This window comes from Sabethes cyaneus, chromosome 3, assembly GCF_943734655.1.
Source record: "Sabethes cyaneus chromosome 3, idSabCyanKW18_F2, whole genome shotgun sequence".
NCBI lineage: Eukaryota > Metazoa > Arthropoda > Insecta > Diptera > Culicidae > Sabethes > Sabethes cyaneus.
In genome coordinates this window covers 139,879,083-139,898,629 of record NC_071355.1, presented here as the reverse complement: position 1 = coordinate 139,898,629, position 19,547 = coordinate 139,879,083, and the positions used below count along the sequence as shown (strand labels likewise).

General features: G+C 40.9%; 1 protein-coding gene across 2 annotated transcripts in view; it reads left to right on the top strand.

Annotated features, from left to right (window-relative positions):
• The window catches only part of LOC128744006 (protein outspread), a 374,096-nt gene that overhangs the window by 202,150 nt on the left and 152,399 nt on the right, over positions 1 to 19,547 (top strand). For both annotated transcript variants that reach the window (XM_053840742.1, XM_053840741.1), the window contains exon 2: positions 13,226 to 13,306. In XM_053840742.1, coding sequence (XP_053696717.1) covers positions 13,226 to 13,306 — 81 coding nt within the window. The remainder of the gene's footprint in view (positions 1 to 13,225; positions 13,307 to 19,547) is intronic.

The following is a 19,547-nucleotide window of genomic DNA, read 5'->3' as shown; positions in this document are numbered from 1 at the left end:
GTTTAAGAAATAACTATTCCAAAAAATTTAATTTGAAAATTATGAGTAGAAGCGTTGAATATTTTGTTTTGTATTTCCTGGTTCTGCTGTTGCCCAAACTTAATTGCGTTTTTTCTCTAACCATTTGAGCATTCTCTGAAGTTCTGGATTGGTATTTGCGCGATTATAAAAAATCTTAGCGGCCATTTTATAAAACAAACGTAGTCCTTTATTAAACTATCACAATTTGCCACGGAGGTGCAAGCAATCTTTTCCTTCTTAACAAATTTCTGTTAATTGAAGCTTATCATGTTATGCCTAGTAGGTACCCGATCAAATAAAAATATCACATTTATAACAGGATGAGTTCTACATAACAAGTAGTTTATAATAAAATCCTTTGTGTTTTGTTATAAACTTGGTCCCGTTAGTAGTTAAAATAACAAAAATTGTAACAAAATTTGCTCGAGGCAGATCACAAATATATAAAATTGTGATATAATTTGATCAAGTTTATATTAAGATGATTTACAAAAATCAGTATTCTGCCCTGCTTTATAACCAACATATAACAAACCGTGTTATAAGTAGCAAAACGAGATAAATTCTTGGTAAAACATTTCCTGTATCACAAGTATTGGCTACAGTCGACTATAGTATAAATACAGTCGCCGTTTGATAGTTTACGTTTACGTCCACCTAGTTCTACAACCGTTTTTCAATAGAATCTTATTAAGTAAAAATCTGTTTCAAAAAAAAACTTTTTGAAATAAAACTAGTACCGTCATTTCTTACAGACCTGAATTCCGACACATTTATTTGACATACATAAATTTAAATTGTCATATATAACAATAGTTCCAACTTTTCTACATGCGTGCCGCTGAAAAACAACTTCGGATAGTTTTCGAACATGAGCGCGGCACAATTGCAAAGCTAACAGACAGAGTCAATTGAAAATGTGCCACTAAACCTTCGCCGCTGCAAACATGGCAAAAACTATTTGAAATTGAATTAATTTGCATACTTGGTTCCATTACCTTGTCTGAATATCCGATTTCCGTTGTGGGGTCTCTCTAATGTCAGCGACTACGATGAACTTCCCTTTCAACTTTACGTCGGCCGTCAACAGCTCTTCGAACACCGAACGCGAACGAGTGAAGCTAAGCCATGAGTGCCAATTTGTGCACTCCACATTTAAATAAGCAAAAACAATCACCAACACACAACACTGCCCCGACGGCAACAGGCTCGCATTATGTGGGAGGTGGCGCGTGCTATTGTACACAATGCATAAAACTCCGGCACCCACAGCCTGCCTACCATGCTTTGCTAAGTGTGAAATGATTATTGGGTTTTGCCTGACTGACCTTGTGTGACAGTTGCTCAATCGAAGCGGAAATATTCTCGTTCGTCAACAACAACAATGCTGTCTGCACTATTTGATTGAAAAGTAACACATCGCGCGCTGGATCAGCTTCAGGGTAAATCAACAAATAATGCACCCAGCTGCACTCGAATTAGTCATTACTAATGTCGAATTTGTTTATTCAATCCGGGTTGAAACTGGATGAATTTTATCTGTCAGATAGGAGCAAATGAACACAAAAAGTTCATCCAGTTTCAATCCGGATTGAATAAACAAATTCGACATAATTGTTTTTCAATTAAGTAAACAACGCAACGAAAAACAACATTCGAAAAAAATAGCAGAAAGAATAACTTTGAGAGTCAATATTCGAAGTAGGATTTCAGAACTTTCTAGCTCTAACTCTGCGCCTCAAGAATGCGCATGCTTGGCATAGGACTACGAATGTATGACTATATCTACAGTCAAAATAATCTGCACATAACTAATGGTAAATTTCCATATGAAAATCCATATGATTATCATGTGCCACATAAAGCATTGCACGCAGATGTCAGTGCGTTTTTTTCCTCCCAGGTTTAACAGTGTTGTGGGGTTTGTTTTGATTACTTATTCGTAAGACCCAGAAGCAAAAAACTGCAAAAAGGGCAAAAATATATGTTGTACAGAACTGTTATCATTTTCCTGCTTCGGAAAAGTCGGGTATTTCCGGTTTCCGCAAACAAGTGGTACCAATTACAAGTAATAAACCCACTAGCAATAAAATTAGGTTACAAAGAGAATCAAAACAAAACACACAAAAACGTCAAACCAGAGTTGAGGTTAGGCACCGTGCAAAGGTTTATATAAACACAATCCGCCCAGAAGTACACCTAAAAATTATAGGCATCATATGAATAGTATGTGCAAATTTTAATGATAACTGTTAAAAACACATAAATGATAACTGTTTAGCAAATAATCGCGCTGTGTCAGATGGCTTCGGGGTACGACCAAACAAACCAGTCGTCATATGGCATCCTTGCCACGTGGCCAGCCCACCGTTGTCTACCATAGTCTCTCCAAGCAGTGCCTGCATCTTGTAGCTCATATGCTTGACCGAGTCACGAATGGCCGAATGTCAACAATAGTCACAGAAGGCCGAATCATGAAAGGCCGAATCACGAAAGGCCGAATCACGAATGGCCGAATAACGAAAGGCCGATGTTTTTCGGAATGCATAAATAAGGCCAGTTCAAATATTTAAAAAAGTTTTTGTCTCTCCGGTGTTGGGTAACTGAAGAGGGGGGGGGGACAAAGAGAATTTTTTAATCGAGCAAAAAAAATATGGATTTTAGGCATTTTTACTTAAAGTTTAAACGTGAAAACCAAATCTATTCTTGCTTTTAATAAATACGTTGTTATTTTTCATGCAAAAATCTACGAACAAAAAGACAAAAACGAAAGAAAATTTTTTTGGCCCGGTGTCGGAAATTCCACTGTTTGAACTTCCATTTCTATTTCGTGCTAGAAGCGTTAACCCAACTCGTACATTCATTTTCCAAGTTTTTCAGGCTGTAAAGCCCACAGACAATTGATTTTATAAAAAAAATTAACTCATATCCTACAAATTGTTTTTTTGCCTCCCGATTTTTGAAGCCAATTTCGGGGGGGGGGGGAGGTTGACAAAAACTTTGAAAATGATTTGCAATGGCCTAACTATTCAATAAAAAACATGAAATTACAGTTAGCAAATAACTTTAATCAAAAAAAATATACTATTTACTATAAAACAAAGAAAAACATGCTTTGTTTAGCGCTTAATAAAAGCGCAACTGCGTCAACAAAATTTTTGTTGCTCATTTTGTGAGCAACGAATAGATCGAATAGATTTTCTCGTCTATTTCTCGCCGCGAATTCGGAACATCTCCCTGAAGAATTCTTGAAATATTCCCCTCTATCGCCTTTTCTTCCACTCGCAGCTCTGTGATGATCCTGGCCATTGACAGGTGATGTGAACCAACAATGGTTGTCCATCGTTGGTGCCATGCTTCCAAGCTGTTTGTGGTCCGCGGTAGCTTATCAACGACAGGCTTAAAATTTGACAACAGAGCGGGGTAGAACAATGGCCTGTTGCTTCGGTTCCTCCCACTTATATAAGTCTTCCAAAAATATTCAAGGAAATCCTCTAATTCTCCAGGCATCGTTCCTTCTATCGCCTCGTACGCCTCATGTATCCGATTTTGCAGCAGAAAAGACAAAGCCTAGAATTTTTACTACAATTTAAAAACATCAAACTAAGAATAAGATTACAAATATAATATAAACATATATCTACGAAAGATAATTCCAGAGTGATTCGCGATTACGGCGCAACTAGCAAAATGTAAACAAATCGTTTTATTGCACCATCAGCCTTAAAAAGACTGAATATATCCACGGCAAGAATCCTTTCTTCTGTTTTAATCGATAGAATTATTGAAAACAAGTTTTTAGTGATGGGCGATAGAAGTGTTTAATCAAAACAAAAGACAATTTGCAGTTTAGCCCCTTTCATTGTTATGAAGTAACAGGCTTATTTACAAATCGTTTTGTAAACAGGCGATAGTAAAGAGCAAAACTGCGTTGTTTTCAAAACACAGGCGCATGTAAACAGGCGAAACTAAATAAAACAAATCAAGGTAAGGCGAAACAGGGCTTGGCGAATCTCATTGTCAAAATGCTTTGAGGCTTATTTCAAGGGGTTCAAGATTTTGAGCTTGAATGCACCGATTTAATGCAGTATTGCTGTGAAATTATAGAAGATTGCTTTAGTCTACACCAATTTATGTCTTTAGACTCGATTTTTGTCACTTTTATTTAAATTACGGCTTGAAAATGTACTTGCAAATTTTTACAGTGATATTCCTCATTGTTTACATTTTGCTAGTTGAGCCATAATCGCGAACCACTCCGGAATTTTTATACTGGATTTTACCTTATGTGCTTATTTCTCATTTCTTGATTATAAATACATCTTCATTATAAGGAGCGAGGCATATTTACCGTGTTAGTAGTAGATGTTTCCTAGATGATTCAGGACAAGCGTGCGCCAGTGACTCGCCGTCGTCGGAAGCACCGGCACTGCGGTGGGGCAGCCCCCCTCCCAGAAACCACTACTATTTACGTACATACATTTTCCTAGGTATACTGACTAGTAGGGATTATCCCTTAGTTTAGTCCGAACGAGGGGCAGTGAGTAAGGACAGCATGTACCCAACGTTTATGCAGGTTGAAGGCCGTGAATATTTGCGGTCGAATATGACGTTCGGCTATTCGTGTTTCGGCCTTTAGTGATTCGGCCATTCGCGATTCGGCCGTTTGTGATTCGGCCATTAGATATATTATGCCATTCAGTATTTCGGCCATTCGTAGGCAATCCCGCGCCGACAAATGATAAACCTGATGATATTTAGGACGAGTTCTACTACAGGCTTGAGAGGACCTACGGAGAGTGCCCAAAACATGGCGTGAAAATCATCATCGGAGATGCCAATGCACAGATCGGAAGCTAAGAATTCTTCCCTCCTGTCAGTGAAAGCCATAGTCTTCATCTATTGACAAATGATAACAGTGTCAGGCTCTAACATTTTGCCGCAGCCAGAGGAATGAGCCGGAAGATTTTAAGAATTGATTCTACTACCTAGAGATATTCAAATGGATACTCTATCTGTCAGATCGATCACGGTCAACACTTTTCGGATGTCATTGATGTATGTTTTTTTTAGGTGACCAAATATCGGCTCTGACCTATATCTCGTTGTGCGTAAGATTCGCGCAAGATTGTCGAACGCGGCTTAGATATAACTAGATTTTTATGAATTGGCCCGCTAACGGGAATAAAATAATGTTTAAGACCAGTAGCTTTGTTTTATTTAGGGTCTATTGTGAAACACCCTCTCTTTTGTTTAGCGTTCGATGGAGTCGGCAGAGCTATGAGGTTAGAACGGTTCTTCTCCACCAATCCCGTTGGCTCAGGACACCTCGCGATAGACACTACTCCGGCTCCTAGGTAACGCGGCTCTTTGGTGGTTATCCGTGGCCTTTCCCCCACGAGTTCTGGGTGGCTGGAATAACGGGTGCGGTCAACGACGACCAGTCTAGCGGCCCTTCGGCACTTTGGCACTCGCGGAACAGTCCACTTCAGAATTAACGTCTCGGCGATGGCGTCCTACGGGTCTCCTTAACATGACGTCAACTGACGTATGCGCTTATGCTGTGGGGCGAAAAGCTCACAGAAAGCATTAAACCTGCAGTTGTTGAAAGGGATGGGGGTTGATTGATGGGCGGTACTGCTAGGCTAGTGATAGTTCAGTCGATTCCCATCTCTTGGAATCGTTACAAGACTCGCACTAAGAGGACGCTGGTGTGGCTGCGGAATACGTCAGAAAGCTTAATCAACGAATCGCAGAATAGTAGCGAGAACTGAATGTAGATGTAAGTAGGCTCTAGAGGAGAGGTGGCAAACTGCGCACTGACAAATTGACGGTAGCAGCCAGGAGCACTTCCAAATCAATTTGAACATAAAGGTAAAAACGGAGATCAGCATAAACAGGATAATAATTATGAGCTATGGCTAAGATGTGGAGCCACTAACGCAGGAGAAAATTAAGAGGATAATCAGTGCGGTGGGAATGACGATATCCCGGCTGAACTTCTAAAAGAACATCGACTTGAGTGTAAAAATTCTGTCTATATGGTGCTTTCCCATATTCTGTTTTGTAGACTGAATCGGTGTTAGCGGAATCTTTCGTCGACGAGTATTAACTTACTTACTTACTTAGGTGGCTTGCCGTCCTAAGACAAAGCCTGTTGAACAAAGTTTCTCCATGTAACTCGGTTGGGACCGCTCTCCAATTCCTCGGACACCGAGTACTCTCCGCGAGATCTCGCTCCACCTGGTCTAACCATCTTGCTCGCTGCGCTCCTGGTCGTCATGTTCCTACCGGATTTGAGGCGAACACCATCTTTGCAGGGTGGTTGTCCGGCATTCTTGCAACATGCCCTGCCCATCGTATCCGTCCAGCTTTAGCCACCTTCTGGATACTGGGTTCGCCATAGAGCTGTGCGAGTTCATGGTTCATCCTCCGCCTCCATACTCCGTTCTCCTTTACGCCGCCGAAGATCGTTCTTAGCACTCGTCGTTCGAAAACTCCAAGCACCCGCATGTCCTCCTCGAGCATTGTCCATGTTTCATACCCGTAGAGAACAACCGGTCTAATAAGCGTCTTGTACAGGGTGCACTTTGTACGGGGGCATAGTCTGCTCGACCGCAATTGCTTGTGGAGCCCATAGTAAGCACGACTTCCGCTGATAATACGCCTCCGAATCTCACGGCTGGTATCATTGTCCGCCGTTACCAGTGAGCCAAGGTAGACAAATTCATCGACTACCTCAAACTCATCGCCGTCGATCTGTATACTACTGCCCAAGCGGTGACGTTCGGCATCGGTTTCGCTGGCCAGCATGTACTTCGTTTTAGACGTATTTACCTTTAACCCAATCTTTTCTGCTTCGCGCTTTAGTCTGGTGTACTGTTCAGCCACCGCCACAGATGTTCTGCCGATAATATCCATGTCATCGGCAAAGCAGACGAATTGACTAGATTTGTTGAATATCGTGCCCCGCGTGATGATATCCGCTCGGTTCATAACACCTTGTAGCGCTATGTTGAACAGCAGGCATGAAAGACCTCACCTTGACGAAGCCCTCTGTGTGATTCGAATGAACTTGACAATCCACCCGAAATCCGAACACAGCACTGTGTACCATCCATCGTAGATTTAATCAGTGTGATGAGCTTCCTGGGGACGCTGTTCTCGTCCATGATTTTCCATAGCTCTTTCCGGTCGATGGTATCATATGCAGCTTTGAAGTCAACGAATAAATGATGCGTGGGAACTCTGTATTCACGGCCCTTTTGGAGGATTTGCCGCAGTGTAAATATTTGATCCGTAGTAGACCGACCTTCGACGAAGCCTGATAAGATCCCACAAATCTATTCGCAATTGGTGATAGACGGCGGAAAATGATTTGGGACAGCACTTTATAAGCGGCATTGAGAACGGTGATCGCTCGATAGTTCTCACAGTCCAACTTGTCGCCCTTTTTGTAGATCGGGCAGATAACCCCATCTTTCCACTCCTCCGGTAGCTGTTCCGTATCCCAAATTCGAAACAATTGGTCGGTGTAGACAAACGGCCAGCTTTTCTGGTCCCATTTTAATAAGCTCCGCTCCGATGCCATCTTTTCCAGCTGACTTGTCGTTCTTTAGCTGCATGATGGCCTCCTTAACTTCGCCTATCGTTGGGGCTGGCACCTCTTCCCCGTTTGCTGCACCGTCGAAATTCCGCCTGGGCGCCATTCAGGTGTTCGACGAAGTGCTGCTTCCACCTATCGGTCACCTCACGATCATCCGTCAGAATACTGCCAGTCTTATCCCGACACATTTCGGCTCGCGGCACAAAGCCTTTGCGGGATTCGTTCAGTTCGACGAGTATTAAACGTATCAAAAGTATCAACAAGTAAGTTGCTGTACAGAAGTTTAAATGGTTTTTCACGTGGATGCGACGTATCGATTTTTTAGTGTGTAGTGGTAAATTTACATCTCTGACTTGATCCTCCCACATACGCTAAACACGAACTGTATGAAAACAATGCTTATTCCTATTTTGCAAGCATGATGTTTCAATAGTTACAAAAATTTCAAAACAGGGCTGGCAAATGAGTGAACATGTGCAAATATATCACCTCTGTTTTCTAACTCCTATCTCTACCTCCACGAGGTGCCGGCTGGGGTACGGTAGCCAAAGTTGCGCACCTGGTGGTACGCAACTTTGGTTGTCGTATGCAGACAGAGAAGGTGGAACACTCGCCGTGTGGTTTCCGGCTACCTAATCGTGCAGTTCGGCGCAGGATTTTCGGAGGGCGCGGCTGCGGGGTGTGAGCACACCGGGAGAGAGTTATTTTCTCAGCTGGCTTAGCACAGAGAGAGAGAGAGAGACTCTTAATCGGTCTGTTTTACACAATCTGCACTTACGCCCTTTGGCGGTTGGTGCCGAATTGTACGTTTGGGCAAAAATTGAGCCACGGGACCTGATCCTGCCGGGAGTCGGCAAATCAGGTGCCCCTAAGTCAAGGTCTATCTCCGTGCCGATGACTGAATGGCTGGAGGGGTGAAAACATGCCAGTCGCGAACGGAGTGCTTTGGGCATCTTGCCCCTACTGTGCCATGCGGGGCTCTGGTACGGTCGATCTTTGTTGTCCCTTGCGTTTCGTGGGAACAGCATAGTAGTCCTGCCCAATTTCCCTTATGGGTTTTACGCCAAGTGCGTTCTGGCCAACTTAATTGGCTTCGCTTACAATTTGCTGTCTGATCTGTGTTGGAGATTGTTTGTGCATATACTCCGCTAGTCAAATAGTTAGAGTCGCACAAATAAATCTTCAACACAAACGGGCAGCAAATTTGTATTTATGCGAAAAACTTTTTAATGGCTCTGTCACCATCGCATTGGTCCAGGAGCCATATTTTCGCAAGGGGTACTTTCATTCGACGGATATTGGAAACCAGAACTTTGCTGTTTTCAGCAAAACTGGTATGACAAATCCTCGTTTGATGCCCAGGGCATGCATATTGTTGCATAGGTCAATTAGTGCATGCCTTATCTCTGAGTTGACTACTCGAGATATTTGTGCAGTCACAGTAGAACTCGTCGTGGATGATGTCCATAGGCGCTATGTCTACTGTTCTGCATACTTACCACACGATGAACCGTCTCCCAGCGACGATTTCAGAAATGTGGTGAGATACTGTCAATCTAGTGGGCTTCCGCTCATTGTAGGCAGTGATGCCAATGCCCATCACATCATTTGGGGCAGCTCGGATATCAATCTGAGAGGCTCTGATTTGATGGAATATTTGAGTGGTACCAACCTTGGAATACTCAACATTGGCAATTGTCCAACTTTCATACGAGCTGGTAGAGAGGAAGTGTTAGATATAACACTCTGCTCTAACAGGATCAGTCATGAGTTGGCACAATGGCATGTTTCAAATGAGACACCAATATCTGATCATTGCTTTATATATTTTGATCATTTGGGTGTCTCCTTGAACGCTGCAACATTTCGCAATCCGAGATTTTCTGACTGGGAACTCTTTGAGGAGGAACTGGCGACGAAATTTCAAGGATTCGAACCGACGATTGAGTCATCGATCGACTTGGATGTGGCTGTAGATGTCACAACATCTTTTATTGCGGAAGCTTTTGAAGTAGCTTGCCCACTAAAAACTATTAAAACGACTAGAGGAACACCATGGTGAAACTCTCATCTCGCGGAACTAAAGAAACGATGCAGGAGAGCCTGGAATAGACGTCGGAGGGATGGCGTGGAGCCTTTCAAGCAGGCCCGGAAAGCCTATGCAAAGGCTTTACGATCTTCAGCACGCACGAGCTGGCACAGGTTCTGTAGCAACGTTTCCAGTTTCGGCGAGGCAAGTCGACTTAATAAAATACTGTCAAAATCGAAAGATTATCAGGTTAATAACATTCGAAGTTCGAACGGTGAATACTGTTCGAATGACAATGAAATCCTGGAATGTCTCTTTTATAGTCACTTTCCGGGCTGTGTGGAACCTGAAGTTCGAAACGATCCAGAAATCGTTTTAGGTGGCTTAGACTCATGGGCTTTTGCTCGGAGACTTGTCACAACTGAAGCGATTGAGTGGGCCGTGAACAGCTTCTCTCCATACAAATCTCCTGGAACAGATGGAATATACCCTATTCTACTGCAAAAAGGATTCAAGTACTTCAAACACATTCTGAGAAGGATGTTTGTGTGTAGTATTGCTATTGGGTACATCCCAACTCAATGGCGTGAAATAACCATTAAGTTTATTCCTAAAGGTGGACGCGCGACATACGAGCAAGCCAAAAGTTTTAGAGCAATCAGTCTAACGTCTTTCTTGCTTAAATCACTTGAGCGGATTGTTGATCACCACATCCGCGAAACTAGCTTAGTAGAAGTTCCTCTTCATTCAGCACAGCATGCTTATCAAAGTGGCAAGTCTACAACCACTTTATTACATGATGTGGTGGATAAAATTGAGGTTGCTTTTTCACAAAAGGAATCTTGCTTAGGAACTTTTTTGGATATTGAAGGCGCGTTTGATAACGTATCTTTCGCTTCCATTTTGGAGGCTGCTCGTTATCATAATGTGCCTTCAATAATCATAAAGTGGATAGAACAAATGCTTAGTAACCGATTGCTTTTTTCGTCCTTACGGCAAGCAAGCATTTGGAAGCAAAGTGTTTGTGGATGTCCACAAGGTGGCGTTCTCTCGCCTCTTTTATGGAACCTTGTGGCGGGCGGCCTATTGAGGAAACTCAATGGTTTAGGCTATCCGTCATATGGTTTTGCGGATGACTATCTCATCCTAGTAGTTGGAAAGTGCGTAAGCACATTATTTGGCTTAATGCAGCAGGCACTACGTGTCGTAGAAACGTGGTGCCGAGAAACTGCACTTTCGGTAAATCCGAGCAAAACATCTATCGTCTTATTTTCAAGACGTAGAAATACCAATGGAGCTCGCGCTCTGCGCTTTTACGATTCGGATGTTGATGTTGTGAACGAAGTGAAGTACGTGGGGTTGATTCTCAACTCCAAGCTTGACTGGTCCACAAATATTGATTTCCGAATTAAAAAAGCGTGCATGGCCTTTGGGCAATGTAGACGAGCAATTGGCAACTCTTGGGGGCTTAAACCCAAATACATACACTGGTTATACACGGTCGTTGTCAGACCAATACTGGCGTATGGTTGTCTTGTATGGTGGCAGAGAGGGGAAGTTGTGACTGTCCAGACAAAGCTAAACCATCTTCAAAGGATGTGTTTAATGGCAATGTCTGGTGCATTTACTACAACTCCTACTGCCGCCCTAGAAGCTATTTTCAATATTAAACCTCTACACTTCCACCTGAAGCAAGAGGCACTAATATGTGCTTATCGACTACACGCGATTGGCCTTTGGCAGTCTGTGGACGGTTCCACTGGTCATACTCGATTGTGGTCGCAAATTATTGCTGAGGACAAGTTTGCCCTTGCTCCTAGCGATGTAACGCTCATGCGTACTTTCCCGTATAGGACTTTCTCAAGTGACTTTCCTCCTAGAGAGGATTGGATGTCAGGCTACATGGAAAGGAAAATTTCCGACTATGTGGTCTGTTATACCGATGGTTCCTTGTACGAAGGTCGCGCGGGTGCTGGTGTTTACTGCCGTGAGCTGGAATTGGAGGAATCCTATTCGTTGGGTAGTTACTGCACCATTTTTCAAGCTGAAATCTTTGCAATTATGTGCGGAGCTCAGTTTGTACTTCAGAAAGAACTGATAGGCAAGATTATCTACTTCTGTTCTGACAGTCAAGCCGCTATAAAAGCCCTTTGTGCGGCTAATTCTAAATCTAAAACAGTCATCGCCTGCCACACCCAATTAGAAGAACTAAGCATTCTAAATGCCGTTCATCTGGTTTGGGTTCCTGGCCATTCTGGTATAACCGGAAATGAATGGGCTGATGAACTAGCAAGATCTGGAGCAGAAAAGTCGGTTTTCGGACCGGAACCTGCTTTACCAATTGCGGCATGTTGGATAAAACAAAAGATTCGATCTTGGTTTTCATCTGAACATGTACGTTATTGGGAAAATCTTGAAACTTGTCGTCAAACGAAAAGTTTCATTGTCAAGCCTTGTGAGAAGGTTGCGAAATTTCTTTTGCAACACTCAAAGGTAAATTGCAGTATTCTTGTCAGATCACTGACTGGTCACTGCAGACTAAATTATCATATGGCTACGATTCAGCGAGCTGAATCGTTTCATTGTAATTTATGTGAATCCGACTACGGTACACCATATCACGTAATTTGCAACTGTCCTGCAGTAGCACAATTGCGTCATAGGATCTTTGGATCCTACGTCTTAAATGAATCGGATTTTAGGAAACTAAAATTACGAGACATTTTGATGTTCCTTACCGAAAGCGGTATTGAGCTATAAGCTCTTATTTATCATGAGTATACCCCCCAGGGGGTGTACTTTTGATAAGTTAACTACCAAGGATTGCAGTATCCCCTCGGGGGTACAAAAATCTCTCGGTATATATATGTTTGTGTTTGTCCAAATTCCTCATCCACCCCTTCCTATTCCTCCTGTTTTCCTTCCCGTCCTCATCAGGTAAATGATGACACGGGCAAGATGGGCAAGGCACAAATCTTCCACATGATTGTGAGGAACGTGCTGCTCGAGCCAAAGATGCTGATACCTGATACCTGAAATTTACATCTCTGACTTGATCCTCCCACATACGCTAAACACGAACTGTATGAAAACAATGCTTATTCCTATTTTGCAAGCATGATGTTTCAATAGTTACAAAAATTTCAAAACAGTCCACAACAATCGCTTTTTACTGAAGTTTTTGGAGCGTCTTAGTAGAATACGAAACCTAAAAATTAAAAAAGAAGAAAACTTATCCAATTTAATTCTACTATGTACATTTTATTCACGACAGATACGTATTTCGCCTACGACTTGCAGGCTTCCTCAGTTCGAAAACAGACACTGAGGAAGCCTGCAAGTCGTAGGCGAAATACGTATCTGTCATGAATAAAATATACATAGTAGAATTAAAGTGGATAAGTTTTCTTCTTTTTTAATTTTTAGGAATCGCTTTTAATTTTGCCCATAAGAACTGCTTTTGATATCTAAAAATTAAACACAATAATTTGTACCTTTATGGACTGATTTCTTTTCAGTTTTTTAATGATGATAATAACTACAGTGTACTATTCTTGTTTGCATTACAGGCAACGAGGAAAGTTTCGAAGCGAGGATATTTATTTGTGGCACCGGACTGGGATTTCAGCAATCCTCTCTACAGAACAAAGGTATGTAAATGAAAAAGAGTAAACTGTAGATGACAAAGATTTAAAGGGACAAAGCTGACTGAAAACTTTGAAAAAATCGCAATTTCTATGAAGACAACATCTATGACGAAGTAAAACGCATAGTACGAGCTGAACGTGAATATATGTTTATCTAAATTGAAAATGAATATAAATTGAAAATGACTATATATTGAAAGAAAAATATACAATGTGGTAGTTGCTCAGGAAGATCGTTAATAAACATCGACAACCAAAGCGGTCCTAAAATTGACCCTTGCGGGACTTCGCTTGTTACATAGACAAGGAAATTTCATCATGATGTGCGTGAACTCGAAAATGGACCAATCACGATAAACCGTGACATTAAACTTAAAAAAAACCAGTGTTCGTCGCGGTTTGTTTTTGTAGTTTGGCGTCCAGTGCTGATTTTTCGCTACTACTACCATCAAATGTAGTCTCCTTCCACACCTCTTTATACCTCATTGATACCGAAGAAGCCCAGCTGGCAAAAAGCGTACCAGAATTTTTGATTAATTCTTCGACAGGTCTAGGGCATCTGGCCACAAAAAATTAAGTCAAACCTTTGCCGATTTCCTTACGAAACCACAGTACCAACAAATACAGCTATTACACGTTTTGATGCAGGACTACGTCTTACGGCAAGGTTTGTGATAGGGTGTCATTCAAAAAAATCAATAAATACAAGCTGCACACTCTGCACATTCGGTGAAAATTACGCGTATGCGTAGCAATCTGTGCACATTATCGTCATCTTCGCAAAGGCATGTTATGTATGGTCATTGGTTAACAATAAACAAATACTATTCATAAGTTGATTTTTTTATATGATCATACTTTAATAATAACCACTCCAAAAGAATATTTTGGTAATCTTTCATGATTACTAAATTGCTATCAGCGCAGCGTTGCATTGTTCTTATAGTACATATTGCGTGGGACTGTTGTGGGAATGCATCATTTCCAAATAGAGCTGAGAGTCTTTCGAACTTTCTAACGGAAAGTGTAGTTGTTCAGTCTGTTTTCACACTTTCATATAGCGTTAGCTCTAATAGCTTATTATCTTCTTCGACAGCCCTTGGTTTTGCTCTGTTTCTCGATTTTGTTAACATCACTTCAACAGAACGATTCAACTCGTTGAATGATTAAAGATAGGTGTGTAAACATCAACATCGGCCAGTTATTCCGCACTGAATGTTCTCGTACTAGTGGTAACGGAACCCCTCGACGAAGGTCCCGTTCAGTTGTTCAGACTCTCGAAACAGACCGCACAGGGCACAGGCATGAAACGCAACAGCACAAATACACGAACTAATGGATTCGATCCGTACACTGTGGCACTGCCATTCGAGCAGACACGAGGCACACGAGAACTAAACAGAGGAAATTGTTCGCACTTGCCGATGCTGCGATGAAATCAAAACCAATGATTCATCGATAATCGGATCGCGATTAAACGAAATTGCTTCATCTGCCGAAATGTGATTTGCCAGCAAACGCGGAGCAGAAACGCATCCACACTGAAGAAAAGACGAAGATTTTGGCTGGGAACGCAGTGCTAAACACTCCCCCAATACAGGATGAAATCGAAATCAAATCAATTTTGCAATCATTTTTTTCGGCAATGGAATCCATCTATTGATTTCTTAGGATTGGCAAAGAGAAGACACAGCGTCAGGAAGCAGTAGAGAAGAAAGCGAAACACAACACAGCTCTTCTGTAACGCTATTATTGGAAACCTTTCGCTTTTATTTACACAGTTTCGGTAGGCTGTAGGCTTCTGCACGGTCGAGACGGAATGCGGCGAAAGGTTTTTGCCCTCGGAAATTGGAAGAATTTGTTGCGTCATGGAAGTCATATGGTCGAATACAAATGGTTTAGAGGCAATTTGGAAGAAAGGCGGTAGGTACTTACCTACTTCATTTTCTCTATTCTTCGAAATAAACGTCCACCTTAAGTCACTTTGGCCCCACCAGCATACGCGCTGTAACATTGCAACACTGCAATTATGCAGATGTCATTTTTAAGTACTTACCATTGTGTAGCTGTCAAAAAATCTGGAAAAATGAGGAGAGGAAAAATGTTATCTAAAAAAGGTATTTAAAAAAATTTCTCGTTAGTGGAAAGTGTTATTTGTCTGATATTTTTTATTAACCTATTATCCTATTTTTATTTGTCTACACAATCAAATGTACTTTCATTTCTTAGTGCAACTTCTATTTTGAACTTCGCTTGTGTTCTGGTGTGTTTATTTCCATAAAAATTATGCTTTCAGTAGCTGGATTCAAATCAATATATTGCAGCAAACATCCCTGTTTTGTTAGAACCATCTAAAAATTACAAATTCTAAGTAATATAGTCACTTATTTCGAAATTATAATTCACAAGTCTGCTAAACGCATTTAATATGTAAAGTTTAGGAAGGCTTGTCTGCAGGGCACATTGTTCTCCGAAGTCATTTCGCTTTCTTAATCGCATCGAATCTTCTTCATTATCGCCTGTTTGAATCCTAACTGCGCTCTTTCTAATATACTGAGATGCTCTTGTTCGCCAATCCACCGGCAATAAATTAGTCTCGATCGAAGCAGAATTTATTGCAATCAAGAAAGGCTTTTTTCGTTTCGCTTTCGGCGAGATCTCAAACGAATACTGGAGAAGCTATTGCTGAATATTCTTCGGTTGTTATCGTGATGTCAAATTTCCGTTGCAGTATTAAAACTTGCTCTTCTTACATGTATAACCGGCCCTGCTGGATTAAAAACAAGCTGCAGCAACAGCTTTTCTGCTCTTCCGATGAAAAACAAGCCTCAAGATCGAATAGCCCCTTGAAGCATACTTATCGCGTAGGCCATTACATCAACACAATTTAGAGTCTCTTCGCAACAGCTCAAACATTCATATAAACAAACTAACAAAAGAAGCATTGTCATGACGGCTAATTAGCACGGGTACAGTGTTTCTGGTGTACGTCTTGCCCTCAGCCTCACCATGCCCGGCCCACAGTTCAACTCTCGAACAGGTACGGCGCACAAGTTGTCAAGTTTACTATACCTTCTCTCGGCTTTCATTGATTTTCACTTGTCACGAAGTTTTTTTTTGCTAGTTTGTTTCACTTATTGCGCGATACTATGCCTGGATGCATTCATAGTTGGCTCGTTATGTCATGGTACCTATAATACTACAATACAGGTTCAGCACCGACTGTCAAAGCAGACGGCCAATGGCGATGATTGTCGTGAGCTAAGCGTTAATTGGCCTCTTGCAGTGGTTTTCTGTCACATTTTTCAGAATTTACCCATTAGAAATGAAAACTGGAATAGCCACCAACCTTTACTTTGATGCAAATATCTGAAGCAACAAACTGAGCATTCACATGTCTAGCATTTGCATCTGTGCATAACCTGAGTCTGTAATAGTGAAAACTCGAATATTTACATTACACTACAAATTCATTTACAACTGATTTTCTTTGCATTTTTTTATGATGATTTATTTTCTCATTATTAGGTACCCTGGGGAAAGTGGGACCTGAAAATGCATAGTTAGGGTTTATTCGACTGTGTACTCTATACCTGTGATTATTACGAAATTCTTTCAGCATAGAAACTCTTCAGTGGTATCACTTCGAAGGTTTAATTACGAAAAAGCCCTATCAATTTACATGAATTGAATCTGGAAGAGAATTATCAAAATCATGGCGATAAGCCCCACTTACCTCACTTACCGGGGCAAGTGGGACCTATATTAAAATTTGATTAAAAAGAACCAAATAACAGAGAATTGTCTATGTTAATATACAGCACCGTTAAAGCATGGCAAGAAGCAATCAAAAACAATATTTCTACGAATGGTTCATGCAAAAATGCCGTAAAAAATCAGATCAAAATGGGCGACTTTATAATTAATATCCAGCTTTTTACGAGCCATAACAGCGGACCTGTTCGTAATATTTGAACAGCATTTTTGACATTTCTCTAATACATCGCACGTTTTCTTTCCGTACATTCCTTTAGTTTTACCGTAAACACGCGGAAAGAAAACGTGCGATGTATTAAGGAAATGTCAAAAATGTTGTTCAAATATGTTCGTAATATTCGTAGGTCCGCCGTTATGGCTCGTGAAAAGCTGGATAAAACACAGATTGTGAGCAATTACGCTGTAATGCATTGTTGTAATGAAATGTAGTTGAATATGTAGGTGTATCCAATTCGATTATAATCTGTTTGATCTTCCATGCTCAATACGGCAGAGCTACTAGTGAAACTATCATAAGAGACAGTTACGCTATAACAACCACAACACTTTATTGTTTCAATTTCAGTTCCAGATTTGCTTAATTATATTAACTTTGCCTTTCCAGATGCAATTAACATCGTTTGGATGTAACCAAAATATGACCAAACTGTTAGTTCTTTCAAAAGCTGTGCTAATGGTCCCCTTGGTTTAGTCCTTTTCGGTTTTATTTTAAAGCTTTACTGATATAAATATTATGTAAGTGAACTGATAATGTTCGGTTGTACATCTAAATAATATATTGAGACAGTAAGTTTTGTGCTGAAACACTTTATATTCAAAAGGTCCCACTTGCCCCGGGTGCTCTGAAGTACCGACCTTATTTCAACCAATTTATTTAATGCCGTTTCTCAATTTAAACAACTAGTTTTCGGGTGTAACTTGTTGATACACTCATTATGTTTACCTACTGCCAGAAAAACATGTAACGGGTGACAACTAAAATTTTGGATTTTTTTTCTCAAGCTGTCAAAAAGAGACAACGATACATGAAGAAGATGTGATTTATCGAAATTAAAGATACGTTGTTCATTGTTGAAAAAAAAAAAAATTAGCATACATTTGAAAACGGTCCGTAATCGGCTGTTCGGCGAAGCTTTCGTTTGATGTCGGAACAGGAGCATTGTACGGCCGTCATATCAACTTTACGAATGCATTTCTTGATTCTACCAATCAAAGGTTTGCAATTCGTGGCTCTCCAGTTATTTTTGTACACCAAGAAACTCAAAATCCCGAAGAAATCTTCGATTGGGCGCACTGAGACAGATTTTTCCGGTCGTGGTTTTTGGGTAAAAATGGGATCGAATGGATATTCAGGAACGATTGTGTTTTTTTGGCGTAATGCGATGATGCTCTATCCGACCAAAACACGTATTGTCCATCTGCATGATGTTTTTGTAGAAACGGGATCAAAATTTTCTTCAAACATTCTGGTGCGCATCTTACTTGAGAGCCAAACCAGAGGGCTTGTTGTTGAAGAAACGAGAAAGAGAACGATGTCCTTCTCTGCGTCCATAATTTTGGCTGGTCTTCCACTACCTTGCGTGCGAATAGTTGTTGGGCATCTTAGGATATGGTAAACAGTCGAAGCCGCAACATATTCGCTTTTTAAATGTTGTACCGTATACTTTTTGCCGAGATTTCTGTGGCAGTTCGTAGAAGTGTACAACGCGCTCCCGAAATGCTTCCTGTTTCGACGCCATTTTTTAGCGAAACTGGACAAGCAGTAACAAAACAAAAAATACCGGCAGAAAGAGGAGAGATAGAGAGAGTGCTATCACATACATACTCTCATTTCTCTCTGTGCTCGTTTGTTGTTGAGTATAGGGGCCTTGAAAAAATTCCAAAATTTTAGTTGTCACCCGTTACTTTCACGAAAGCCTGCAACCAAAATATCATATATACAAAGGTACGTCAAACTTACAACGCGAATTGAAAATGTCGCGCAAATTCAAAGTCAAATTTTGATGTTTGGAATGCCAATTGTAAAAAATCTATAACTTTAATGTATGCGTTGAAGTTGTATCTTTTATTTCCTAAAAAAGGTTCAGTTGGAGAAATGAGGCTGAGTTATAAGCTCCGTTCCCACGTACCCCGTTGTAAAAAGATTTCCGTAGCCCGTTTTAGCGTGACTCGAACTACAAAGTTTTTATTGAAATTTTCATAATATAGATAATGACATAATAAGTACTTACAATAAGTCTCGTCTTAGGATCTCGGCAAACGGCAAATTATTCCTACACGAGCGTAGTATCCGAAAACTAACCTCAGCTAATAAGAATGTTTAAGAATCATGATAAGGTATTTACGTTTTATAATGAAGATGTTTTTATGTGGTTATCTCGATTACTTTCGCCGATGAATTTATAAATCTTGATATAAATTCTAGATCTCGAGCAGTATCCTGCGTAAATATAAAATTTAGACATTA